The 23006-nt window shown below is 61.4% G+C and overlaps 3 protein-coding genes across 5 annotated transcripts; 1 reads left to right on the top strand and 2 right to left on the bottom strand.

Annotated features, from left to right (window-relative positions):
* Positions 1-796: 796 nt before the first annotated feature.
* On the bottom strand, positions 797-9701 carry TPRN (taperin). Its single transcript, XM_014828098.3, has 4 exons — positions 7658-9701; positions 1593-1845; positions 1390-1496; positions 797-1285 (listed from the first exon to the last, which is right to left on the bottom strand). The coding sequence occupies exons 1-4, from the start codon at positions 9575-9577 to the stop codon at positions 1223-1225; spliced, it is 2343 nt and encodes a 780-aa protein (XP_014683584.3). The 5' UTR covers positions 9578-9701; the 3' UTR covers positions 797-1222.
* Positions 9702-11857: 2156 nt separating this feature from the next.
* TMEM203 (transmembrane protein 203) lies at positions 11858-13200 on the bottom strand. Its single transcript, XM_014828154.3, has one exon. The coding sequence runs from the start codon at positions 13178-13180 to the stop codon at positions 12770-12772; it is 411 nt and encodes a 136-aa protein (XP_014683640.1). The 5' UTR covers positions 13181-13200; the 3' UTR covers positions 11858-12769.
* Positions 13201-13420: 220 nt separating this feature from the next.
* On the top strand, positions 13421-22851 carry NDOR1 (NADPH dependent diflavin oxidoreductase 1). 3 transcript variants are annotated; one of them, XM_070518235.1, is made up of 14 exons: positions 13421-13682; positions 14028-14056; positions 18132-18229; positions 19348-19446; positions 19527-19628; positions 19709-19918; positions 20383-20504; positions 20671-20891; positions 20968-21075; positions 21258-21372; positions 21497-21643; positions 21742-21860; positions 21939-22033; positions 22115-22851. In XM_070518235.1, the coding sequence occupies exons 2-14, from the start codon at positions 14051-14053 to the stop codon at positions 22257-22259; spliced, it is 1587 nt and encodes a 528-aa protein (XP_070374336.1). In that variant the 5' UTR covers positions 13421-13682; positions 14028-14050; the 3' UTR covers positions 22260-22851. The 3 variants fall into 3 exon arrangements, with proteins under 3 accessions (XP_070374336.1, XP_070374335.1, XP_014683637.2); XM_014828151.3 differs by having other exon boundaries at positions 13449-13682; positions 13979-14056; XM_070518234.1 differs by lacking the exon at positions 21497-21643 and having other exon boundaries at positions 13448-13682; positions 13979-14056.
* Positions 22852-23006: the final 155 nt, after the last annotated feature.

Below are 23006 nucleotides of genomic sequence, written 5' to 3'. Positions count from 1 at the left end.
TGGGCAGACTTGGGAAGCATGTTAGTGAAGAGTCTGGAGAAAACTGGGTCCACTCCTACCAAGAAAATACCCTGAAAACACTGTCCTCCCTCCCAAGCCTGGCCAGGTGGCATTTCTCATGGGCTTGACTCTCCAGGAGGGAGAGACTGTCATTTGAGGCCTGGATTGCAAATGGCCCCAGTGTCAGCCTGCAGTTGCTCCCCAGTGGGCAGCTCTGTGTCTCCTGTCACCTTCCATCAGATCTGTCGGGTTTCCCGGCCAGCCACTAGTACTGACACCAGGGGAGCGGTCTGCCTGTCACAGCCTTGCAGCAGGCTCCCGTGGGTCAGGGAGCTTTCTAAGCCAAATGGGAGGCAAGATCCCTGAGGCTGTGCCCACCCCCTGCCCTGACCTTTGTCCCATCCCAGACTCTTGGCCCTTCAGACCCAACAGCTGCAGCACTCCCACGCCTGCCGCCCTGAGCACATGGAGTTCCAGACCCCAGAGAGCAGGCCTGGTGTCCCAACTTCCATGATACCTCCCCCTGTGCCAGCCCTGTGGAGAGAGGGCTGCTCCAGAGGTGGGGGCAGACACAGGGAAGCCCTCTCCCGAGCGACAGGGTAGCTGAGAGAAACCAGACGAGTGGGCTTGTAGGGAATGAGAGCCTGGACCACCAGGATGGGGGTGCCACCCAGGGCCCCTCCTACACCAGAGCAGATGTCTAAGTTGGGCCCCATCACACCCTTGTGGCCTCCTGCAGGTGACCACCTCTCCGCCCCCTTCTCAGGCCAAGGGCCATGCAAGAAAGGCAGAGGCAGCTCGTCCAGTGCTGTTTATTGAGTCCATCATCAGAGGCAAGAAAAGACTTGCCATTCATCACAAAGGGGGCAGGCTGAGCTCTGCCATGAGGAGTGTGGGCTGAGGGGGCTTGGAGTCCTGCAGGGGACAGGCAGCCAGGCCAGCTCTTCACCTCAGACACGCTTGGCAGCTGCTGGGCAAAGCATCCGCCAGGACCCCATCCCTCTTCCACAGGCAGCGCCCCCAAACCAGGGCCAGAGAGCAAGACCCAGACGGCCCCAAGAGAAAGAGGAGCCCCAGGTGCTCCAGGCTCAGGCCCTGAGTACCAGCATGGCTGTGAGGCCCCAAGAAGGGAGGGTGCGATATGGGGCACAGAGCCCAGCAGGGCAGAAGAGGGGTGCAGAGCTTCTGGGTTTCAGCCTTGGCCGTCCTGGCAGGGCCGGGGTCAGAAATAGAGGGCTGGCTCGCTGCGGAAGTCCGAGAGGTCGTTCTGACTGGCGGGGGTGAGCTGAGAGAGAGCACAGAGACAGCCAATGGGGCTCATCCAGGCCTTAGAGACCACCCCCACCCAGACCTGCACCCTGGGCATCCACCCACCCTGCCCTGGCTCACCATGACCTCCTTCAGCGCGGGTTCCACTTCCCTGGGGGCCTGCTCCAGTGTCTGCTCCTGCCACTTGCTGAAGGCCATGGTGTGCTTTGGAGTGTAGCTGGACAGCCCTGCGGACCGAGGGGTACATGCGTGGACGTGTGGATGCGCGGACATGTGGCCCAGGCTACACACAAGGCTGCCCATTCCAGCAGGTGGGCACTCACCTGAGCTGCTGTCCAGCAGCCGAGGGCTCTCGGGCCCCACGCTGTTCACGAATGTGGCTCGGGGCAGGAAGAGTGCAAAAGGCTTCTCCACCACCTCCTCTGAGCCTGACCCTTCCTCCTCCTCTTCCTCCTCCTCCCCTTCTTCCTCCTCTTCCTCCTCCTCCTCCTCAGCTTCCGCCTCCTGCACCAGAGAGCTCTCGGAAGGGTACTCAAATGTGGTCTGCAGGCTCTTGTCGTTGAAGGAGATCTTCATCTAGAGGCAGAAGGCATGTCAGCAAGGGCCCTGCTGCCTGGCCGCCAGGGCTCCTCTAGCCAGACCGAGCCAGTGCAGGGACCTTGAGGGGCACAGTGAAGGGCGTCAGCCCCGAGCAGGTAGCAGAACACACCATCAGCCCTTCAGAGGCTCTGAGAGGTGGGGCGCCCCTCCTCAGAGACAACCTCTCCATCTGGACCCTGCAGGACCAGGCCACAGGGACCCAAGGAGGGCTGGGTCTGGCTGCCCACGGCAGACCCAGGGCCAGTGTGTCCAAACCCCTGCACCCAGGCCCCACCCATCCCCTCTCCGCCACCTGTCCCCTACCCACACCCCAGGCCCAGGATCAGATCACCCCAAGTGACCCACCCCTCCCAGGGACCAGACCCCAGCCAGCACAAGAAGCCCCAAGTCTTGGGGTCTCCAGAAGCCTCTAAGGCAGCTCCAAGGGTCAGAGGGCTGCCTTCTCAAGGAAGCAGAGCACCAGCCACATCTCCTCCCACTTAGTGGCTCCATGGCTGGAGCAGGGTCCAAGAGAGACTGAACATGGGGGCCCACATCCTTGGGGGGGGGGGGCGGCTACATCCTCAGAGGAGCCTTTCTCCAGAACTGAGTTTACAACATCTTGGCTTGCTTGGCACCTGCACAACTCTGCTCACCCAGCTCAGTATGGACCACCACTGCTGGTCAAGGGCCTGGCACACCCAAGGCCAGGCCCTCAAGGTCCCCTAAGGGCCCACAAGGTGCCAAAGCTGGGTAGCTGCTATGTGCCAGCACCAGGAAGGTGGCACCAAGTGCTGTCACCCCCTTACCCCCTTTACAAACTGAGTCAGCGTTGGTCCAAGGCTGCACCGAGTGGGGGTCACTGACCCTTTTCTCCCACCCAGGCAGCCCTCTGGCCCTCATCCACCCTGCCCATTCTGCAGGCTTCAAGATCTCACGCCCAAGCAAATTCCTTCCGTCTTCCAGCAGCCTCAGAGCCCAGGCTAAGCTGGTGGTCCTGATGGGCAGTGGGGAAAGCATCAGCAGAAGGGCTGAGACACTCAGGGTCAGGATCCTCGCCCTCCCCAACCAGGGACTTGGCTCCCCACAAGAGCTGCATGCCCCCCAGGCCTACTCAGCAGGGCTCGGCTGGGCCCAACGGGTCGGTAATGAATACGAGAGCCACCCGCCTGCAGCAGATGGGAGCAGCCCTGCTGGATCTCGAAATATTAAACTCCTGGGCACAGGACACCAGCGGCCAGCTCAAGTTCCTCCTCCTCCCCTGGAAGGAGCCAGAGGCAGAAGCCAGGCCCCCAGGCAGAGAACCATGGGGCCCAGGGACAGCAGGATGAGGAGGGGCCACATAGGAGGGCAGGGCTTGCAGCCTGGGGCAGCAGAGGGACCCTGGCACTGGCCTCGGAGGACACATGCAGGACCCACCAAGAGTGGGAGGCACTGTCCTGCTGAGCCAGGGTCCAGAAACAAGGGCACCTGCTCCTGCCCCTCTCCTCCCACAGCCACACCTGCACATGCAGCCCAGCGTGGGCACCCCTACCCACCCACCAAGCTCCTGATCTCCCCCATCTCAGCACGGCTCACATACAGTCACCTGCCGGGCAAGCTGCTGGCCTAGTCCCGGCCGCCTCGTCCCAGCTCCCCTTTCCCCAGCTGTCTGCACAGCCAAGCAGTCAGGGACCTGAGCAGACCACCTGAGTCAGCCAATCAGGAGTGAGATGTTTGCTCCTGTCACTCAAAGGCATACTATACCTCACTTTACTTATTCCCTGGCAGCCCCCCCAGACCTCCAGCTGCCCTGCTCCAGGAGGCCAACAAGACAGAGAGTGTCATGGGGGGTGACTACCAGAACCCACAGGTGCCCACTCACTGCCAGCCAGTTCGGGGATGGAGTTGCCTGGCTCTCCAGGACTGGCCCTCTGGGACTCAGGGACAGATACCCCAAGAGGAGCCCAAGGCAGGATAGGGCTACCAGCCCAGGGGCACCCTCCTGTCCCAAGGCCCCACAGTGAACTGGGCTCCCAGTCACCCCTGGGTACATGGTGTTGCCCTGACGACCCTGAGCTTTCTGGGCCCATCCCCCACTACTGAAGATACGGGAAGGGCCAGCTGCCAGGGCCCGGCTGGATTAGCGTGCCCTCATTAGTCCACATGACTAGCTCCCAGCAGGGAGACTGAGGGGGCTGGGTGCACGCAGGCATCGAGCCTGGCACAGCCTGACCAGGCGGCAGGGCAGTTCTCACAAGCCTCCCTCCTCGTGGGTGCAGGTCTGTGGGTCACAGGACGCCCCATGACTCACGCTGCTGGGGGGCCAGCCTCCAGACCCAGGCAGATCGGACGGGTTGGAGGGGCATGGCCCGGGGCTGGCACTTGCACACACCTGGTCACCTGGCTCTTGGGGACTTTGCCCGCTGCACCGGAAAGCAGCAGCAGGTGGGGCCCGGCCCGGCCCACCTCCCGGCTCTCACAGGCCCTTTGTTCCCTCTCACCTCGCCCCACCCATGCACACCCAGCTCAGGTTACCGAAGGGTGTCCACCCTGGACTCTGGGCCAAGCAGGCCAGCCCTGGCTGGGGGTGAGCACCCCGCTGTGCCCCTCACTCCCCAGCACACATGTGCCCACTCCCATCCCTCACTCAGCTCGAGTTCCAAGGGGCAACAGGACCACCACACAGCCCCCACCAAAGTTCCCACAGCTGCCCAGGTGGGACACCCTGAGTCAACTGCAGCCCCTAACCCAGGGCAGACCCTATGCCAGGGGGGAAGCAGGGAGGGCGGGAAAGCAGGCCGGAGGACAGGAATGTAGCCGCAGCACCTCAAGAAGCCTGGTACCCCACCCCGCATGGCAGTGGGTGTGGCGCTCCACGCTAGTAAGGAGACAGCCTCATTAGGAAGAACTGGTGGGGAGCAGGCCCCCAACGGCAGGAGCCCCAAAGGTCTGAAGACCGGAGTGAGGCTAAAGGCCAAGGCTGGGCCAGCAAAGTTGGGGTGCTGGAGTGGCGACTGCACCACAGGTGAGGGTGGATGGCCCAGGGTGTCGAGGATTGAGCCCTGGGCACGCTGTTATGCTCAGACTGGGCAAAGGACTGGTAGGTAAGAAGGTAAGCAGGGGAAAGGGGAGGGGAAGGAGCCGCCAGACAGGCAAGAGTCCAGGTGGCACCTCACAAAAGGGAGAGGTGCTCAGCACCAAGCAGGGGAGGTGGTGTGGGCAGCTGCTGACAGCCCCACCCACAGGAACCCTGGGGCAGCGGCAGGGGTGAGGGGGCGTGGCCCAACACCTTGCAGCAGCCAGCCCCAGGTTGGCCCTCCAGGGAGAGAGGGAGAGAAAGGACATCCGCCATTCTGCCAAAAGATAACTAAGTGGGGACAGGGACAGGTACCCACCAGGCAGGCCTCCCAGTTACATGGCGGGCGCCCCCACCACACAGGGCAGGTCTGTAGCCCTCTAAGGCCAGACGAGGGCATAACAGCCTCTACTGAAGTGCCAACCAAGGGGCAGGCTCCCTCGACCTCTGCTGCCCAGACAGCCCCCTGCAGAGCTGAACCTCACATGGCCCCCCAGAAAAAGCACCAGCACCTCCCACCACTGCCCCCGGTCAGTCAGCCATACAGGGGTCAACGTGAGCCTCCAGCCCATCACATCCTCAGCCGGGGTTGGGGGGAGCAAGACAGTGACACAAACCACAGGCTGGCTGGAGTGGTCTGGGTGAGGATGAGGCCCAGTGGCCCAGGGCCTGGAGAAGCAGCAGGAGGAATGCCCAGGGGCCACAGACAGGAGGGACAACAGGGAAGGGGCAGAACACAGGGGGCAGTCCGAGGCCAGCAAGCTGCTCTGAAAAGCTGGGCAGCCCCAGACCTCCGTCCCACCAACAGGTGTTCCGGCTCTCCCTGGGCAGGGCAGCTGGCACATGTCCAGGCAGGAAGTCACTGCCAGCGCGTCGTGCTGCTCTGGCAGGGCCCTAGCCAGGCCACTTGGCCATGCCAGGCGTCATCCATCTGGACCCCCAACTCCCTCATGCTGATCTGAGTCCCTCTCCCTCCAGGCTGGGGTTGGCTGCTTCTTGTCACTTTTTCCTGCCCTATGGCCCCACCCACTGCCACTAGTGACCCCGTCCCCAGCTGGGGGGGATGACCAGCTCTAGGCTGCAACTCTCCAGCCCCAGGAGAGCCAGGCTCAGGGTAGAAGGATAGCCACATTAAGGCCAGGGCTCTAGAACAGAACCCTGCACTCAGTTTCTGCCCCATAAGCTCCATGGCCTCTGCCAGCCTCAGCTTCCTCATCTACGAGGCAGGGAGCTGTTATCACCTCCACTTCTTGGGCCAACATGGGAAAGGACCACCTCCCACGGTGGCCAGGGTCAAGGGTCAGGAAGCAGGAGAGGGACGAGAAGACAAGGGGGGTGGAGGCGGCAGCCAGGCTGCTGGGTGGACCGCACCTCCAAGGGAAAGGGCAGGGGCAAGGGTGGGAGAGTCATGGCCTGTGTCACAGAAAAAAGGGTGAGGCAAGGTTAGGCACACGGGAAGGGTGGGGGGCCCACCGGAAGCACTGTGGGAGACAGGCACGGATGTCTGAGCCGGCAGATGGAGCTGGCAGGAGTGCTCATGCCCTTACCCAAAGAGAAGGATGACACAGGGAGGGACTGTACCAAGGCCAACTGAGGCAGAAGGTGGAAAGGAAGCAAACAGAGGAAGGAGGTGGTGCATCTGATGAGACTGAGCCAGCAAGGCAATGGTGAGGGTGCTTAGGTTTGACTCGAGTCACATCACCATCCCCATCACCCCAAGGCAACTGAGGTTGGGGGCAGAGATGGCCCCAGGGGCCAGCCTAGACACCAGCAGCCAAAGGAGAAGCCTGCTAAGTGCCATCTCAGTTCCAGGGAAAGGCGCATCTGCCCTGCACCTGCTGATGGGGTCATGTGGGGCTGGCCTTGGAATTTGCCCCAGGGCCAGACACAGGAGCTAGACTGACCAGGAAGAATCTGAAGAACGTTTTCTTGTATTCAGAGAGTTCCAGGCCACCAGGCAGGGCTGCCCAGAGAGTGAGGCTCCCACAGGACTCCTGGCCCTGCACCTGGGTCCCTCTCTGCCCTAGGCCCCTCCTCCCCAGTGAGGGGGCATCTTCATTGTTCCCCAGCATCACACCCCAGGCTCAGACTAGGCCTGACACACACCAGGAACTCAATAATCACTTGCCCGAGGCCAGGTCCGGTTGAGCTTCAGCCAGCGAACCTTCTGGGGAGTTGACAGCCCCTTCCGAATGGCTCCCTGTGCTGCGCCCACAAGCTAACAGCAAGGCAGGGATCCGACCCCACCAGAATCACAGGCCTCCTGCCTCTTTGCACTTCATCCTGGCACCTGCTACACCCATAAGCCAGGACTCCAGGAGACCACACCAGACTACCCTCTCAAAACCAGGGCCAGGACAGAGCTACCAGGCCCAAGAGAACTTCTCCCAGCTAGACCCACAATGGGTCAGGCCTGCCCAGCCAATTCCAAACGGAACTGCACGGACCAACAGGCAGCCACAGTGCTGGCGGGGCTGACCATCCCCAACAGCCTTTTGACATAGAGTAGGCAAGCCGTCCCCATGGCCCCTGGTTTATCGGAGCTTCTCTGGGGCCCAGGCCAGGGATTCCCCCCAGCTGAGCCCCTCCTGGAGCCTGAAGAGCCACTGAGGCCCATCTCACCTCCAGGCCATGTAGAAACCACCCCTTGCCCAGGCCAGTTGTCCTGGGAACAGGGCACATACTATACCCTCAGCTGTGTGACCCATCACCTCTCTCCTCCCGGCCAGTGACCCTGCCCCCACCACTGACCTTCTTTCTTGAGGAGCCAGCCTTGGTGAGGCAAGACTTCTGCAGGGCCAGGTAGCCGCCAATCACCTCGATCTCATGCACAGTGGGGTAGCGTTTCTTCAGTGCAGTTCCCTGGACAGCAGGGGGCTCTGAGAGGCTACCCACCTCCTCTTTCTCTGCCTCCAGTGGCACAGGCTCCCTGTTGGCTTGCAGGGCCCCTGGCCTTCTCCTGGGCACCACCGTGAAAGTGTTGCCACCTCGGTGCTGGAGCTCTGACGGGTGCCCAGGCCTGGCCGGGCGGGAGTGGTACCAGGGAGGTGCACCGGCCCCAGAGCAGGGCAGTTTGGCTTCCTGGGAGACCTCATCCTCTGAGTCCACCTCATCGATGAAGGTGATGGGCAGCCCTGGCCTCCCATGCTTCCTGCCATTCTTGGCCAAGCCGGGAACCCCAAAGCCCTGGGCAGGCTCAGCTTCGGTGGCCACTGGTGGGGATGGGGGTGGTGAGGACGCCCTCTGCCACCTAATGGCCTGGTCCAGGAGGGCAGTGGCTGGCCTGGGGCAGCCCCCCTCCTCAACCCCCAAGGGGCTCCTTCCATGGCCAGGTGTGCCATCCACTTCTGACACCAGCTGGGCTTCACGCTCCAGACGCTGGGAGACCCAGCCAACCTCTCCCTCCGGCAGGCCCACAGTGTGCCTTCTTTCTGTAGGAGGGGCCCCAGAGACCTTGTGCTTGGGGATGAACACGAACGAGTTGCGGGAGTTCAAACGGAGGCTGGCCAGAGCCCGGGCTTGAATGTCCCCGGTGGGAATCACGTCCATGTCCGGTTTGGAGGCCGGTCGTATCTCGAAGGAGTCGTTGGCGCTGGTGGCCGCAGAGACCCACTGGCGCTGGCTGGGAGTGGCACTGGCAGGGCTGGGCGTGGGCAAGGCCGGGGCCGCGGCTGGAGTGGCACTGGGGGTCCTAGGGCTGAGGGGCGGGCAGGCGGGGAGATCCCCCGACTCCACCTTTGGCTTCCACTCGCCCGGCGCGGGCGCAGAGCCCGCGAGGCCGTTGGCAGCGCCGGCCCGGGTCTCGGGGGCCGCAGGCCCATTGAGGGGCGGGCGAGCGACCGCGGCGCGATGCAGACCCCGGGGGTGGACGGTGAAAGAGTTGCTGCCGGTCTTCTGCAGGAAGTCGCTGCGCCGGGTCCCGGGTCCCGCACCGCGGCGCTCGGGCTCGAGGCAGGCGGCGCGCTCGCCCACGCGCGGGTCGGCCGCGGGGTCGGCGGGCGGCGGCGGGGGGGGCCGACCGCGCTCCGGGCTCTCCCGGCGGCGCGGCGGGGCCGGCGGGTCGAACTTTTGGAGCAGGCGGCTGACGCGCCCGGGCGGCGGGGGCGCCTCGTACACCAGGACCTCGGCGGCGCGAATGTGGGCGGCGGGGCCGGGGCCGGGGGCGGCGGGCGGGAAGTCGGGCGCCGACTCGATGATGAGGATGTTGTCGGCGCGGATGGTGCGCACGCCCGGCACGCGGCAGTACAGCTCCAGCAGCTGCTGCACCGGCCGCGCCCCCGCCGCGCCCGCGCCCGCGCCCGCGCCGCGCTGCGCCCCGCGCCGCCGCTCCGACTCGAGCCGCATGAACGGGTTCTCGCGCAGCGGGCCCAGGCTGTCCGCCAGCACCAGCCGCTCGGCCGCCGGCCCTGCGGGCCCCGCCGCGCCCGCCTCAGCCCCCGCCCCGGCCGCCGACGCTGGGCCCGCGACCCCGCTCAGGGCGGCCAGCTTAGCCCGCTTCCTCTCCAGGATCTCGCGCTTCCAGGCGGGCAGCGCGGAGCGAGGCCCCGGGTCTGGCCGCCCCAGCCCGGCCATGCTGCAGAGCGGCCGCCGGAGCCAGCGCGCGCCGTGAACTGCGGCCACCGCCCGCCGCCGGCCTTCGCGCTGCGGCCACGCCCACCTGCCGCCGCCCATTGGGGGAGGCCCGCTCAGACCCGCCCCGCGCCTGGCGGCCCCACCTATGACAGGGGAGCATGGCTTGCCGTGCTGATTGGAGGACTTTCTCTTTGACCCTGCCTTCCCGCGGGCCTCATTGGACAGCGCCCACAGCCGGGGCCAACGCCATTGGGGAAGGCCCTCCCTTTGACACGCCCCGACGCCTCGCGCCGCTCATTGGTGGCCCCCACTTCCGCCTCTGCGCCCTGGCCCGCGGCGCCGGGGGAGGAGCCCGGCGGGGGCGGGTCCTGGCTGACAGCCTGAGCCCGACCCCTGGGCCCCGCGTCGCGGGTGACCTTGGCCGCGCTGGGTCTTTGTCGTGCCAGCACCCAGCCCGACCCGTTCCCTCGCTGAGAGCGCGGTGGAGGAAGGGCCGGCCCGGGACCGGAAGGCTGTCCCGCTCCCGTGGGCGGCGCACTGGCTGCACACCAGCCTCCCGCCTCCAGGTCCCGGGACTGCCCACCTGCGGCCCTCCGTCCCCTACGGGACCTAGTGGAGATTTCAATGCTGGAGCCCCACCAGTGCTGAGGAATCGGTTTCTCTGGAACCTCTAGCTTTTGCCGGACCCAGATCCGACTCTCTTCCTCAGACAAGCGGGAGCAGCTCTACCGCACTTTGCCCTCCACAGCCCACCAAGCACGGACGCAAGTGCGGAAGCTGGGAGGAGGCAGACAGGAAGAGGACGCCTTCCCTGCACACAAGCAGGCCCGGAGTTCTCCAGCGCAGAAAGAGCGGCCAAAGCCGGGCGTCCTATTCCACCCTGTTGCCCCCGCAGGGTACTCCTCTTTCATCTGTTGAACTTCCCCTATCCCAAGGCTGGTAGGGCTGCCACTGACACTGAGGGCACAGCTTCCCCACCCACATGCCATGAGAAAGCTTACTCCCCGTTGAGGGCTGCACTGTGCTCACCACATTCTTTGAGGCCCACTGGAGTCAAGGGGACAAGGGGAAGTTAGGGGCATCGACACCGGCAGGTATCACCTGCCTTTCCATCACTGCCCTGCAGTCAGTAGTTGCTCAGTAACGACACTACTGCCTCCCACACCACTCACCTTCAGGAACGGGGCTCCAAGGGCACCTGGGGCTCTGCAAAGACTTGGGGCTGGTTTCCACCTGCAGTGCCCTTTGCAGCCTCTGGGTCCCATGGCAGTCTGCAGCTACCACCGCTTTACTGCTGCCTTACTCCTGCCCACTCTATTAAGCTGCAGAAAACAAACTGGATTTCAGCCTTCCAGAAGTCAAGTGTCTCATCCCCCAGACTCTCCTCAAACCACCTTTCCAAAGGAAGCCAAGCCTTATGTTCACTTCCACACCAACAGGATTATCTCATTCTGAACTACCAGAATAAAACAGGGAACAACAAAACAGGCAACCTAAAAATAAGACTAAAAGGAAACCTACTCCCAAGGTTCAGCTTGCATCTGGCTTTGACACAAGTTATGCCAATCCTCGGTGGGAGACAGTCTTATAGCTGTGGGGCAAACCAGGCCAGTCTCCAAGTCAAGCATCTCAGTGGTTCAGGCCATGCAGCATCCATCCCAGGCAAAGGGTCACAAAGCTGCTTCACCAGAACAAGAGTCTGCGAACCTGTTCTGGAAAGAGCCAGACAGAATTTTAGCCTAGTGGTTCTCACCAGGGCTGTCTTTTCCCCAGGAGATTTAGCAATGTCTGGAGACACTTTTGGTTGTCACACATGAGGGATGCTACTGGAATCTAGTGAGTAGAGGCCAGGGATGCTGCTAAACTCTACAATGCTCAGGACAGCCCGCCCACACACACACACACACACACACAGAGCAAAGAATAATCCAACCCAAAAGACCCACAGTGCCAAGACTGAGAGACTGTGCACTACAGCCACACTGACTTTCTGTCACACATTCTTCATTTTTACAACCCTTGGAAAATGTAAAAATCATTCTTAGCTGATGGGCAGCACAAAAACAGGCCTCAGGCCATAGTTTGGTGACCCCTGCCCTAGACTGTCAACAAGGCCCACAAAGACCACACACCAGGAGGAAATCAAGGTTCTGATGTCACACCTACTTGGTAGGTCCTCCACACAGGCTTACCCCGTTGTCTTCACCCCAGCCCCTAGGCAGGAAGCAGGGATTCTCCACCCCCTCTATCCACCCATGAAGCTCTAGCTGAGTTCAAGCCCCCCTAAAACCTCAGCTCTGTAACCAGCTACATCATACAGCAGGAGAGTCTCAGCATTCATCTTATTTCACCCTTAAGAAGTCAGGCAACCACTGTGCATTTCAGCAAAACATTCTCTTATTTTATTTTTATCTCAGCAAATGTTCTCATTTGGCACCTGACTAGCATCTAATCAAAGACCTCAGGCTTTGGGCTGAGACCATCTGCAAACTTCCCATTTGTAGGTCTCAATGCCCATGAGCATCAGAGCACCTGTTCCTCTCTCTGGTCCCTTAGGGAAGCCTAATCTGTCTCAGGTGCACTAACAGTGCCGGCCACAAGGTGGTGGAAAAGTCATGACACTGTAATCTACTAGGATAGGAAGCCAAGCAGCGCCTTGAAAGCAAAGTTCTTTTCTCAGGTGACAGATGTCCAGATAGGGTCCCGATCATGCTTATTCAACATACTCCTGTCTGTCTGGGCTGGAATGAAGAAAGGGCCATCCTCCCCAGTGGCACAGGGCAGGAGACAGAAGCTGGTTTACACTTCTTAGAACTCAAGTGTCTAAGGAAGTCATGTCTGGATGAATGGGGCAGTGAGCTCTTAGGTCAGCACTGCTGGCCAAAGGAAATCCCCGAGTCCAGCTTTGCAGCCTTTGCACAGGGGGCACTTTCCCAGGATCCATGAAAATACTCAGAGCCCATCAAAACATTTCACTTATATGCAGTTTTCAACTGTCAGAGGTGTTCAGGACTGTCTGGCCTGGGGACCTTCTCAAGATCTCAACTCAGGATTAGCTATTCAAAGCATGAAATAACAGGAAATACATTTTAGTGAGCAAGGCTGCTCGTTTTAGCCCTGCTGAGGGAACAATTTCAGACATTGGTATGGAGAAAACTGGGCACTCAGCAGGGCACAAGCTGGCATTGCTTTCAGACCTAGACTTCTTCTCTGGTGCGGTGGAAGTGGGACCTCAGCTGGGGGTCCAGAATTCTAGCTATCCAGAGCTCCCTCTCTCGCCCCTCTGCGAGGCTAGTTGACCCGGCAGGCACGGATCATGAGCAGCTGCAGGAGAATGAAGACTGGAGACGTGATCAGGCCGAACCAGAGCTCCCGAGTCTGCTCTACCAGCTTCTGGCACAACAACATCTCGAAGACAAACTTGAGGCTAAGAACCGTGAGAACCCAGAAGAGGCGGAGCACGGCCAGCCGCTTCTCTCCGTCCTGGAAGAGGCGCACGGACACGATGGTGGTGAAGTAGGTGCTGAGACCGTCAGCGGCAAAGAAGGGCACGAACACATTCCACCAGGAGAGGCCGGGGGCCAGGCCGTCCACACGCAGCGCCAGCAGCACTGAAAACACCAACAGGGCCAACAGGTGAACGAAGATCTCGAAGGTGGCAAAGCCCAGCCACTGCACCAGCTCCCGGAGCGAGAAGAGCATCGCGCCGGTTGAGCGCGGGCCCGGGCCCGGCCGAGCGGCCCACCCGCCGGACTGCGCCTCCTCTCCCCGCGGACCTCGCCGGCGCCTGCCGCCGTGGCCGCCGCGGCGAGCGAGAGGCAGCGAGCGGCCCCGCCTGCCCCGGCCCTCGGCCCCGGCGCGCCGCCGATCCCCCGGCCCCTGCCCGGGACCCAGCACTGGCCGCCAGCGGACACCGGCCTCGCTCGGACGCCATGCCCCGCCGGGCGCGGCCTGAGGACGTCACTTCCGGCCGACGCCGGGAGCCGGAAGTCGAGGTCGGCCCGGCGCCAGAGCGTGGGAGCGCTGGCTGCTGGGGTTCCGGGGCGCTGGGGTCCGGAGGCGAGCCCCGATGCCGACACCGCGGCTTCTGGTCCTTTTTGGCAGCCAGACAGGCACGGCGCAGGATGTGTCGGAGAGGCTGGGCCGCGAGGCCCGGCGCCGGCGGCTCGGCTGCCTGGTGCAGGCCCTGGACTCCTACCCGGTGGTGAGGGCTCCCTGGGCCTCGGTGGGGAGAGCGAGCGGGCCCGGGGCGCCGCGCTGTGTGAAAGTGGGACCTTCCGTGGCAGCGGATTTAGGGGACGGGCGAGCTTGGGAACGGCGGCTCAGCTTAGCACGTGGAGAAGGGGCAGGTTGGAGGGTGGACCTGGAAGTGGGGAGACAGGCCGGCTCTCGCGGGTGCGGAGTCCCTTTGCCCCCTGACCCCGAGTGAAGGAGAGGGGGCTGCGGGAGGATGTCTGGTCGCTAAAGCCCGACGTCTGACACGTGTGTCTTTTCGTTGAGGTGAATCTGATTAATGAGCCCTTGGTGATATTTGTTTGTGCAACTACAGGCCAAGGAGATCCCCCTGACAACATGAAGGTAAGGCTGACTGAAGGGACTTTCTCTGCTCAGGAGCTCAGATCCCTGCCCTCGACCCTCACCCTGTTTTCATTGCCTAGAGAGTCCAGAAGCACAATCAGTAGTTGTCCTCCCAGACCTGCTGCACCAGCGTGGGTTTGGGAGGATGTCTTTGGGTGGAGCTGGGTGCTCTGCTTCCTAATAAACTCTTTGCAGGCTGCCAAATAGCCTTGTTCTCCATTTTAACTTTCCGTATTTTTCCACAGGTATATATGAATCTGGTCTGGGTTTTGTGTGTGTTTCAAAACTGTTTGACTTTCAGGGAAAATTCTCCAATTCTTTGACCACCGTTTGAGCACACATGATAGTCCAAGCATGATCTAGTGCTGGGAATCCAGTTATAAACCCCATGGCCACATTTCTACTCTTATGGAGCTCACAATATAGCAGAAGCAACAAGTTTAACAGGCAGTTACAATGCGAGGAAATACATACTGCTGGGGAAGGTGCCAGATGTTATGGGAGCATTAATAAGGGCTATCTAGCCCAACCTGGGGTCTCAGGGAGAGCTTTCTGGAAGAACTAAGTGTAGGCTAAGTCCTAAAGGGTGAGTGGGGGCTAGCCAGGCACCAGGAAAGAGGGAGCAGTGCTCACAGAGGCGAAAGACAGCCTGGCCTCTGGGAATAGTGGAAAGCGGCTCAGGATCTGAGCCAAGGAGTGCATTGGGGTGGGAGAGGAGAGGAGAGGAGAGACAGAAAGCCAGGCTCAATCCCAAGGATCTGGCAGCCACAGTGAGGCCGTGGAGTCTACAGGGGTGACACTGTCACATTAGTATTTTAGCAAAACCTCTTGTCCACAATGGGGACAGGCTGTAGGAGAGCAAGAACAACATGGGGGTGCATGGAGCAGGCAGGAGACTAGCAGCCTGACCAGGATGTGGCAGAGCAGAGGAAAGTGGACATGTTCCAGAGATGTTAAGGAGGTAGATTTTGCGTTCAAATGGATCTCAGAAGAGGAAGAAGATGGAATCAAGACAGGGATTTGGGTTTGGGTGCCAGCATGGAAGGTGGTTCCACACACAGAATTAAGAGACTAGGGAGGGCTAGGTGCCTGGAAGCTGTCCAGGTGGAGATGTGTGGTAGGTCTGTAGCTCACATGAGGATCCTGGCTCAGAGGCCTGCGAAAGGAAGCTTCTCCCTCCCCTAGGACAGGCCCCCCTAAACGCCAAGGGCATCAGAGCTAGAGAAAAGCCTGTGAGGGGGCAGGAAAGTGGCCCCAACAGTGGTCAGCAGGAGTGTGCCGTCTCCAAGGTCCAGGGCAGGGAGGCGACTATTCCAGAGGAAGGTCTCCAGCACTCAAAGCCGCACTGGAGACAAGTAAGATAAGGTCCGAGAGGCATCAGTGGGGTTTATCAGCAAAGGGACTGTTGGTGACCTCGGGGGCGGGGGAGAGCAGTTTCAGTGGCTGACAGGGAGAGAAGCTGGATTCCAGGGTCATGAGATCAACAAGCGAGTAATTGGAGATAGTCTTTTAAGGATGTCTATACGTTAAACCACTCAAAAGAGATTCTGGCTGTGAATGGGGCTAAGTGGTTCAAAATAAGGTATTTATAACATGGGAGAGACTCAGGCCTGTTGAAATGCTGATGGGAGAAAGAGGGTGAAGATTGAAGAAGGGGATTGGAGTGAGGATGATGTGGGAGACCCGGGGGGAGGCCCCAGTGCATGCAGAGGGGGCTCTTTGGACAGGAAGAGGATGGGAGGGAAGGTGAGTCGGAGGGAATCAGAGGCAGGAGGTGAAAGGTGGGTGCAGAAGATGCAGGGCGTGGGAAGGGGGGGGGGACAAAGACCTCCACCAGGTCAGTAAGCTGGGCAGTCAGGGCCGAGGTGTGATCTCGACACTGGAAGCCAGCAGAACAAAGGTGATGATGATCCTGCCGGGACAAAGGTGGGTAAAGAACGGAAGAGTGCAGGGATGGACACCTTCATGGAGGTGGTCAGGAGTGGGGTTCCCCAACCACAGCAGGGACTGGAGGCTCCTCCAGGGTGTAGACCAGGCCCAGGGACGTGGAGGCGGGACACTGCTCCTGCTGGAAGCCAGGTTTGGGGATGGCTGCGCACTAAACACGAAGGCACCAGCCTGCTTGCCGCAGTCCTCTGAGAGTGCTGGGGTCAGGTGTGCCTTGCCAGCAGCCGACGAGAGGGGCCCTCTCTGGGGAAACTGGGTGACCGCAGCAGAAGGCTGGGTAGCTGGATCCCTAGGCCCAAACTCACGGTTTTCTGTAGGCCTCTTAAGTACAAATAGACCACATAGAACCACCATGCCCTCAAGGAGAGACACCAGTGAGAGACAGAGACCAAGGGAAGCACTTAGGGAACTTGGGGACCGGTGTCTGCAGAGAAGGGAGAGAACTCCACATCCATGGGACAAGAATGCACACAACGGGCCCAGCTGGAGGCTGAGAAAATGTGCTTTAAAGTAGTGTCGGGAAAACCTTAAAAGATCAGAAAATAAAATTGCGAAATTCTACCGAAAAGTATAACAAAAAATGAGATAGGAAACCAGAAAGAAAATGCCAGAATTCTAAGCTCATTCCAGTAGCTTCAGAACAGGAAGAAGAGAGCAGAGGGAGGGGGGAAAATGATGAAGGAAATAGGAAAACATCCCAGAACCGGAGGCCCGGCCTTTAGCCTGAGAGCCTGCCACATGCTCTGGAGGGCCCCGTGGGTGGTGACTGAAAAGGGTTCCCATGGAGGCACGTCGTCATGAGTTTCAGCTGTTGGGGACAGAGCAAGTCACAGAGGGGCACCGGATTCTCAGCAGTGACCACCCAGCTGGGCCAGCTCAGAGCAGAGCCTCAGGTTTTTAGGGAGGATGGTTCAACCCCAGGTGTGCCCTGCCGATCTGCCAGTCAGTGTGTGGGGAGAATCGGCATTTTCAGACATGCAGAGTCATGAGAATTGTGTCTTCCCTGGACCCTTTACCAGGAAGCACCTGGAGGGGGTTCTCTGCAGGCGGCAGGAAACAGGTCTCAGCACGAGTGTGCAGGGGAGGTCTCAGGAGGCAGAGCGCTTTGTCCCCAGCGGCGGCTGATCCAGCCAAGTCTTTGAGAAGACCAGGGGGCACTCCAGGGCAGGCGGGCAGAGCCAGGGTCCCTCCACCCCAGCAGGCCTCTGGACCGTACACAGAGGCCAGTGTCGAGGGGCTGAGGTCTCCACGGGCTGAAGGTGATGTGAAACTGTTTCTTAGAAGCGCCTCAAGGTCTGCAGGGAGCCCAGGTCAAGTTGTGGAACAGGACGTGCTCTGACCAGGGCCACCTGGTGGGTGAGCCTGTGGTGGCAGGAGAGGGACTGGGGCCTGAACCTCGCGGGTCTGTGTGTAAGGCCCCCTGGGATGGCTGGATGCATGGAGGTGAGGGTGCACAGGGAATGGGGACAGATGTGGGTCCTCATCCAGCATACAGGGTCAGGTGGGGGCCGTGGGGATGGGGAACTCGTGTGGAGTGGCCTGATGGTGGCTCAGGGCCAAGAAAGAGGTTCCAAAGGGAGGAAGTTCCACCCTTTGAGGTGAGGCTAGGACCGAAGAGGGGCTGCCAGCTCTGCCAGCTCAGCCCAGAGCCTCTTCTGTGGCTGCAGAGGCCCCAGTCCGTGACAGGGCTGAGAACCGAGGGGCCCTCGGGACACCGGACTCTTGGTTTGAAGGAGAGGGGCCAACCCAAGTAGGAGCAGGCGCTTCCTCCACCCTGGGGAGAGCTGAGGGGGAGCAGCCAGTAGCAGGGCAGGCACCTCCCTGGTGAGCGTCAGGGCCATCCTCCAGCCTGCCCCCCAAGGTGAGAAGGTGCACCTGCTCCCAGCACCCTCTCCCCCGGGAAGGAGTGGAGCCCAACACTCTGGTGGTAGTTCTGGGACATCATCTACTCTTTGTCGATTTTCTGCCTTTTTCCAAATTTTTTCCATTGTGGTGGAATAAAAACTGGTGGTGTTGTCTTGATGACAAAGCTCTTAAAGAGCAGGAAAGCAGAGTTCTGGGAAGATCCAGGACACAGGCCCTCCCCACCCCACCCTGAGGCTGCTAACTGGGTTTCTTCTGGCTGTAGAACTTCTGGAGGTTCATATTCCGGAAGAACCTACCGTCGACCTCCCTCTGTCAGATGGACTTTGCTGTCCTGGGCCTCGGGGATTCCTCTTACGCCAAGTGAGTCGGGGTGGGCGGGCTGCTGGCCTGAGGGGACTGTCCTCAAGGTTGAGCACAAAGTATCCTGGCAGAGGGACATGTGACCCAGCCCCCAGGCTCCCACCAGACTTCAGGCCGTGGCCCTGGCTGTGCGTCCTGGTCCCACAGACACTCCCTAGTGGGTGCCTCCTCCAGGCCCAGGGGCCCTGGGGGCTCAAAGAGGCAGGCAGGGCAGCAAAGTGGAGGCCAGGCTCGGGGGTATGCTTGAGGCATCTTTCAAGGCAGGAGGTGATGTCTGAATCTGGACATCCAGGGCCTTAGCCAGTGTGCAGCTGCCCTGAGACAAGCCAGCGCCATATGTCTTCATATGACTTGAGACAACGTAGGTCCTCCCACTCTTTCCCCATTTTTATGAAACCATGTGAGATGTTTGTGAGATGTGATCGTGAGATAATTGGGCTTACAGAGAGCACAGAGAACAGCACAGTGGGGTAGGCGGCAGACGTGGAAAAGTCCCAGCCCCCGGGAGCCCCCCAAGGCCACCATGTCCCTGGGCATGGCAGAGTGGCCACCTTTGCTCCCTTTTCTTTCAACATCATCATGACATATCTGTGTTTTAAGCAAAGAGTAGTATTGCTCTGCATTATTCCCCAAGGAAGTCCTGAGGAATTTGTGTTCAAGGGTATGCATGGCATTGTCACTGAAACCCCTGCTTGTCCAGCACATGGGCTGAGGGAGGGGTCGTTGGGTACGGACGCCTCCAAAGCTGGACACGGCAGGAGGAGGCCCATGATCGCGCAGGTGAAAAGACAGAAAATGGGGGACAGGGTGACCCTCATCTCCTGGGGCGTTTGTTCTGTGCTGAATGTAGGCATTCGTTCACGTTGGGGCACGTGCCCACAGACACAAGGGCGGGTGGGAGCCCCTACTGCCACCAGCATTCCTGGGAGGAGCTGCCATTTAAGGAGTTGGCAGTGAGAACAGAAAGACCCCAGAAAGATCTGAGGAACCCCCCACACTCCAGGGACCCCGGGATTGAGCATCCATCATGCCAGAGGTCTCTTCGGGGCCCCTGTGGGGCTCTGCCCTCTGCCTTGCACAGGGCCTGGTTCGGGGCCAGCCTCGCACTCTCTGCACAGGTTCAATTTTGTGGCCAAGAAGCTACACCGACGGCTGCTGCAGCTCGGGGGCAGTGCCCTGCTGCCCATGTGCCTGGGTGATGACCAGCATGAGCTGGGGTGAGTGTGGAAGGGGGGGCCCCCTGAGGGCCCAGCATGAGCAGGGTCCCCTGAGACCAGTGCACATGTGCTCTCTCCAGGCCCGATGCCGCCATTGACCCCTGGCTGCACGACCTGTGGAAGAAGGTGCTGGACCTGCACCCAGTGCCCCTCGACCTGGGCATCATCCCCACTGGCATTCCGTGAGTGTGGGCTAGGGGCCTCCCGAGGGGCAGCTCCTCCAGGCCCTGCCGACAGCCTGACGAGTGTGCACCCTCCACAGTTTGCCCTCCAAGTTCACCTTGCAGTTTCTGGAGGAGGCCCCCGTCACACACTCTGAGGAGCAGCATGTGGCCAGGACGGACCCCCAGGATCCCCCTTCAGAGCTGCACCCTTTCCTCGCACCCATGGTCTCCAACCAGAGGGTCACCGGCCCCTTGCACTTCCAGGATGTTCGCCTGATCGAGTTCGACATCACAGGCTCTGGGCTCAGGTGAGGGGCCAAGACACCAAGTGAGCAGCCTCTCCGGTCTGGGGACCCGTGGAGGGCACCACCAAGGTGGCGGGGGGACGCAGGCCAGTGTCCTCCCCACAGTCTGTCCTCCCTTCACGATGTCCTCCCCTCACAGTGTCCTCCCCTGAGAGCACAGTGTCCTCCCCTCACGGTGTCCTCGCCTCACAGTGTCCTCCCCTCACAGTGTCCTCCCCTCACAGAATCCTCCCCTCAGAGCACAGTGTCCTCACCGCACAGTGTCCCCCCTCACAGCCTCCTCCCCTCAGAGCACAGTGTTCTCCCCACAGCGTCCTCCCCTCACAGCATCCTCCCCTCAGAGCACAGGGTCCTCCCCTCACAGCGTGCCCCCTACTGCATCCCCCCTCACAGCGTCCTCCCCTCAGAGCAGTGTCCTCCCCTCACGGTGCTCCCCCCCGTCACGTCACGGTGTTCTCCCCTCACAGCTTTACAGCTGGCGATGTGGTGCTGATCCAGCCCAAGAACATAGCCCCCCACGTCCAGCAGTTCTGCCAGCTGCTGGGCCTGGACCCCGACCAGTGCTTCACACTGCAGCCGCGGGAGCCAGGTGTGGCCCCAGAGTGGGGGTTTGGGAGCTGTGGGAGCCCTGGGAGGAGGGGCACCCCGGGAGCTCGGGCCACCCCCCACCCTCGCTCTCCCCTACCCCGGGGTCCACAGTGTGTTCTGCCCTCCCCTGTGTCCGGCACCCCACGGTCTCCCACTCCCTGCTGCAGGTGTCCCCTGCCCCGTGCAGCTGCCCCAGCCCTGCTCTGTGCGGCGCCTCGTGTCCCAGTACCTGGACATCACCAGCGTGCCGCGCCGCTCCTTCTTTGAGCTGCTGGCCTGTCTCTCCCCCCACAAGCTGGAGCGAGAGAAGCTGCTGGAGTTCAGCTCTGCCCAAGGCCAGGAGGAGCTGTGCGAGTACTGCAGCCGGCCCCGCAGGACAGTCCTGGAGGTGCGGGTGGGGCTGGGCGGGCAGGTGGGCAGTGTTGCCGAGCTGGCCGCAGCCCTCTGAGACTGTCTCCACGCAGGTTTTGTGCGACTTCCCACACACGGCTGGAGCCATCCCTCCAGACTACCTGTTGGACCTCGTCCCCCTGATCCGGCCACGGGCCTTCTCCATTGCCTCCTCCCTGCTGGTGAGAGCCAGGACCGGCCTCAGGGAAGCCAGGGCTGGGGCCTCTGGAGGGGGCAGCAGGGCCTGGTGTACAGGCGGGGGGCTGCCCCCTGACCCTCGACATCAACCCCACACCTGGCTGATCCTGAGGTGGGAGGCAGGGGTAGCCCACCGGGGCAGGACACCCACCATCCCATCCCCCAGGCTCACCCCTCGAGGCTGCAGATCCTCGTGGCTGTGGTGCAGTACCAGACACGCCTCAAGGAGCACCGCCGGGGCCTCTGCTCCTCCTGGCTGGCGTCCCTGGACCCTGAACAAGGTGACCGTAGCTCTCTGGTGGGTGGGGTCTGGGTCCTGAGCCCCCTTTTGCACTCACCGTGGCCTGTCCTGGGCTGGGGCTCTGGGCCTCCGAGCCTCTTTCAGGCGCTTCCCTCCTGCAATAGGACCTGTCCGGGTGCCCCTGTGGGTGCGGCCTGGGAGCCTGACCTTCCCAGAGACACCAGACACACCTGTGATCATGGTGGGGCCTGGCACTGGTGTGGCCCCCTTCCGAGCGACTGTCCAGGAGCGTGTGGCCCAGGGTCAGACCAGTGAGTGCAGAGGGCCCAGGGCAGGATGGTGGCTGGGCTGGCCAGGCTGAGCCTCACAGGCTCAAGTCCAGACTCGAGGACACCCTGCATTTCCCCAGGAAACTTCTTGTTCTTCGGCTGCCGCCAGCGGGACCAGGACTTCTACTGGGAGCCCGAGTGGAAGGAGCTGGAGAAGAGGGGCTGCCTGACCCTGGTCACAGCCTTCTCCCGGGAGCAGGTGGGTGTGCAAAGAGCAGGGGCGGGGGAGCCTGGGGCGGAGGCTGGGGTACAGACTCACCCCGTGCCCCGCCTGCAGGAGCAGAAGGTATACGTGCAGCACCGGCTCCGGGAACTCGGGCCGCTGGTGTGGGAGCTGCTGGACCACCAGGGCGCCTACTTCTACCTCGCAGGGTGAGCCTGAGTACGGGGTGGGTGGGAGCCAGCCCTCTGAGGGTCCCAGCCTCACTGAGCCCCTCTGGCCTGTCCCTCCAGCAATGCCAAGTACCTGCCAGTGGATGTGTCAGAAGCCCTGATGTCCATCTTCCAGGAGGAGGGCGGGCTCTCCAGCCCTGACGCCGCTGCCTACCTTGCCAGGCTGCAGCGGACACTGCGTTTCCAGACTGAAACGTGGGCCTGAGAAGCCATCCTGCTGGGGCGCTCATTGTCTCCTCCCGCCCTATGTGATCCCAGGCGGGGGATGGCCAGTCCTCCTGCACAGCCGCACTCCAGTCCACCCAGGGTCCCACACTCAGCCTGGACCCCCGCTGCCCTACTACCACCCCACCCCACCCCACTCTACCCAGCTTTGAATCCACCCGCCTTGTCCAGGGTTCCAGGTTACTACTGGCCTGTCCCCACTGGCTCCAACTTGGGTCCTGGTCAGAGTGCTGCCCTGGGTTGCACAGGACCCAAGAAGCTACTGGCAGCCTGATGGGCATCAGGGGACCTCCCCAGATGCCAGCTTTCAGAAAGCCTAGGAATCTGGGGTGCAGGGTCCCTGGGAAGGCCAAATGCCCCCTCCTCTGCCCTGGGGGACAGTGGGTTACCAGTCACCTTTTGCTACATCTCCATGCCGTACCACGAAGTGCTCAGTGCCATCTTGGGCTTCACAGGGCTCAGGCTTGGGCTTGAAGACAGCAAGGACCCCGAGCAGCGGGAGGAGGCCCACCCAGCACACATGTTCTTTGTCTGGTTCTGGGAAAGCCTCAGCAATAAATTGTGGGCTCTGAGTGGCTGCTTCTGACCTGCTTTTTTTTGTGCTTGTCCTGGTGCCTCAAGTGGTGGGGTGGCCCGCCTGTGGTTCCTGATTCTAACATGGGGCACCAGCTGTTTGCCCACCTTGTACAAGCTTTACTCTGGCTCTGACAGCCAAGCATGCGGGTCC

Source organism: Equus asinus, chromosome 10 (assembly GCF_041296235.1).
Source record: "Equus asinus isolate D_3611 breed Donkey chromosome 10, EquAss-T2T_v2, whole genome shotgun sequence".
Taxonomy (NCBI): Eukaryota; Metazoa; Chordata; class Mammalia; order Perissodactyla; family Equidae; genus Equus; species Equus asinus.
The sequence above is the reverse complement of the archived record's forward strand: the minus strand, read 5'-3'. Positions and strand labels throughout refer to the sequence as shown.

Bases quoted from the DNA above. Each gene is read 5' to 3' on its own strand.
- TMEM203 (XM_014828154.3), bottom strand. From the start codon at position 13,180: ATGCTCTTCTCGCTCCGGGAGCTGGTGCAGTGGCTGGGCTTTGCCACC.
- NDOR1 (XM_014828151.3), top strand. From the start codon at position 13,548: ATGCCGACACCGCGGCTTCTGGTCCTTTTTGGCAGCCAGACAGGCACG. The intron at 14,057-18,131 runs GTAAGGCTGACT...TTCTGGCTGTAG, and splicing joins ATCCCCCTGACAACATGAAG to AACTTCTGGAGGTTCATATT. The intron at 19,629-19,708 runs GTGAGTGTGGGC...CACCCTCCACAG, and splicing joins ATCATCCCCACTGGCATTCC to TTTGCCCTCCAAGTTCACCT.
- TPRN (XM_014828098.3), bottom strand. From the start codon at position 9,577: ATGGGCGGCGGCAGGTGGGCGTGGCCGCAGCGCGAAGGCCGGCGGCGG. The intron at 1,846-7,657 runs GTCAGTGGTGGG...TTCTGCCTCTAG, and splicing joins CTGGCTCCTCAAGAAAGAAG to ATGAAGATCTCCTTCAACGA. The intron at 1,286-1,389 runs GTGAGCCAGGGC...GCTCTCTCTCAG, and splicing joins CCGCGCTGAAGGAGGTCATG to CTCACCCCCGCCAGTCAGAA.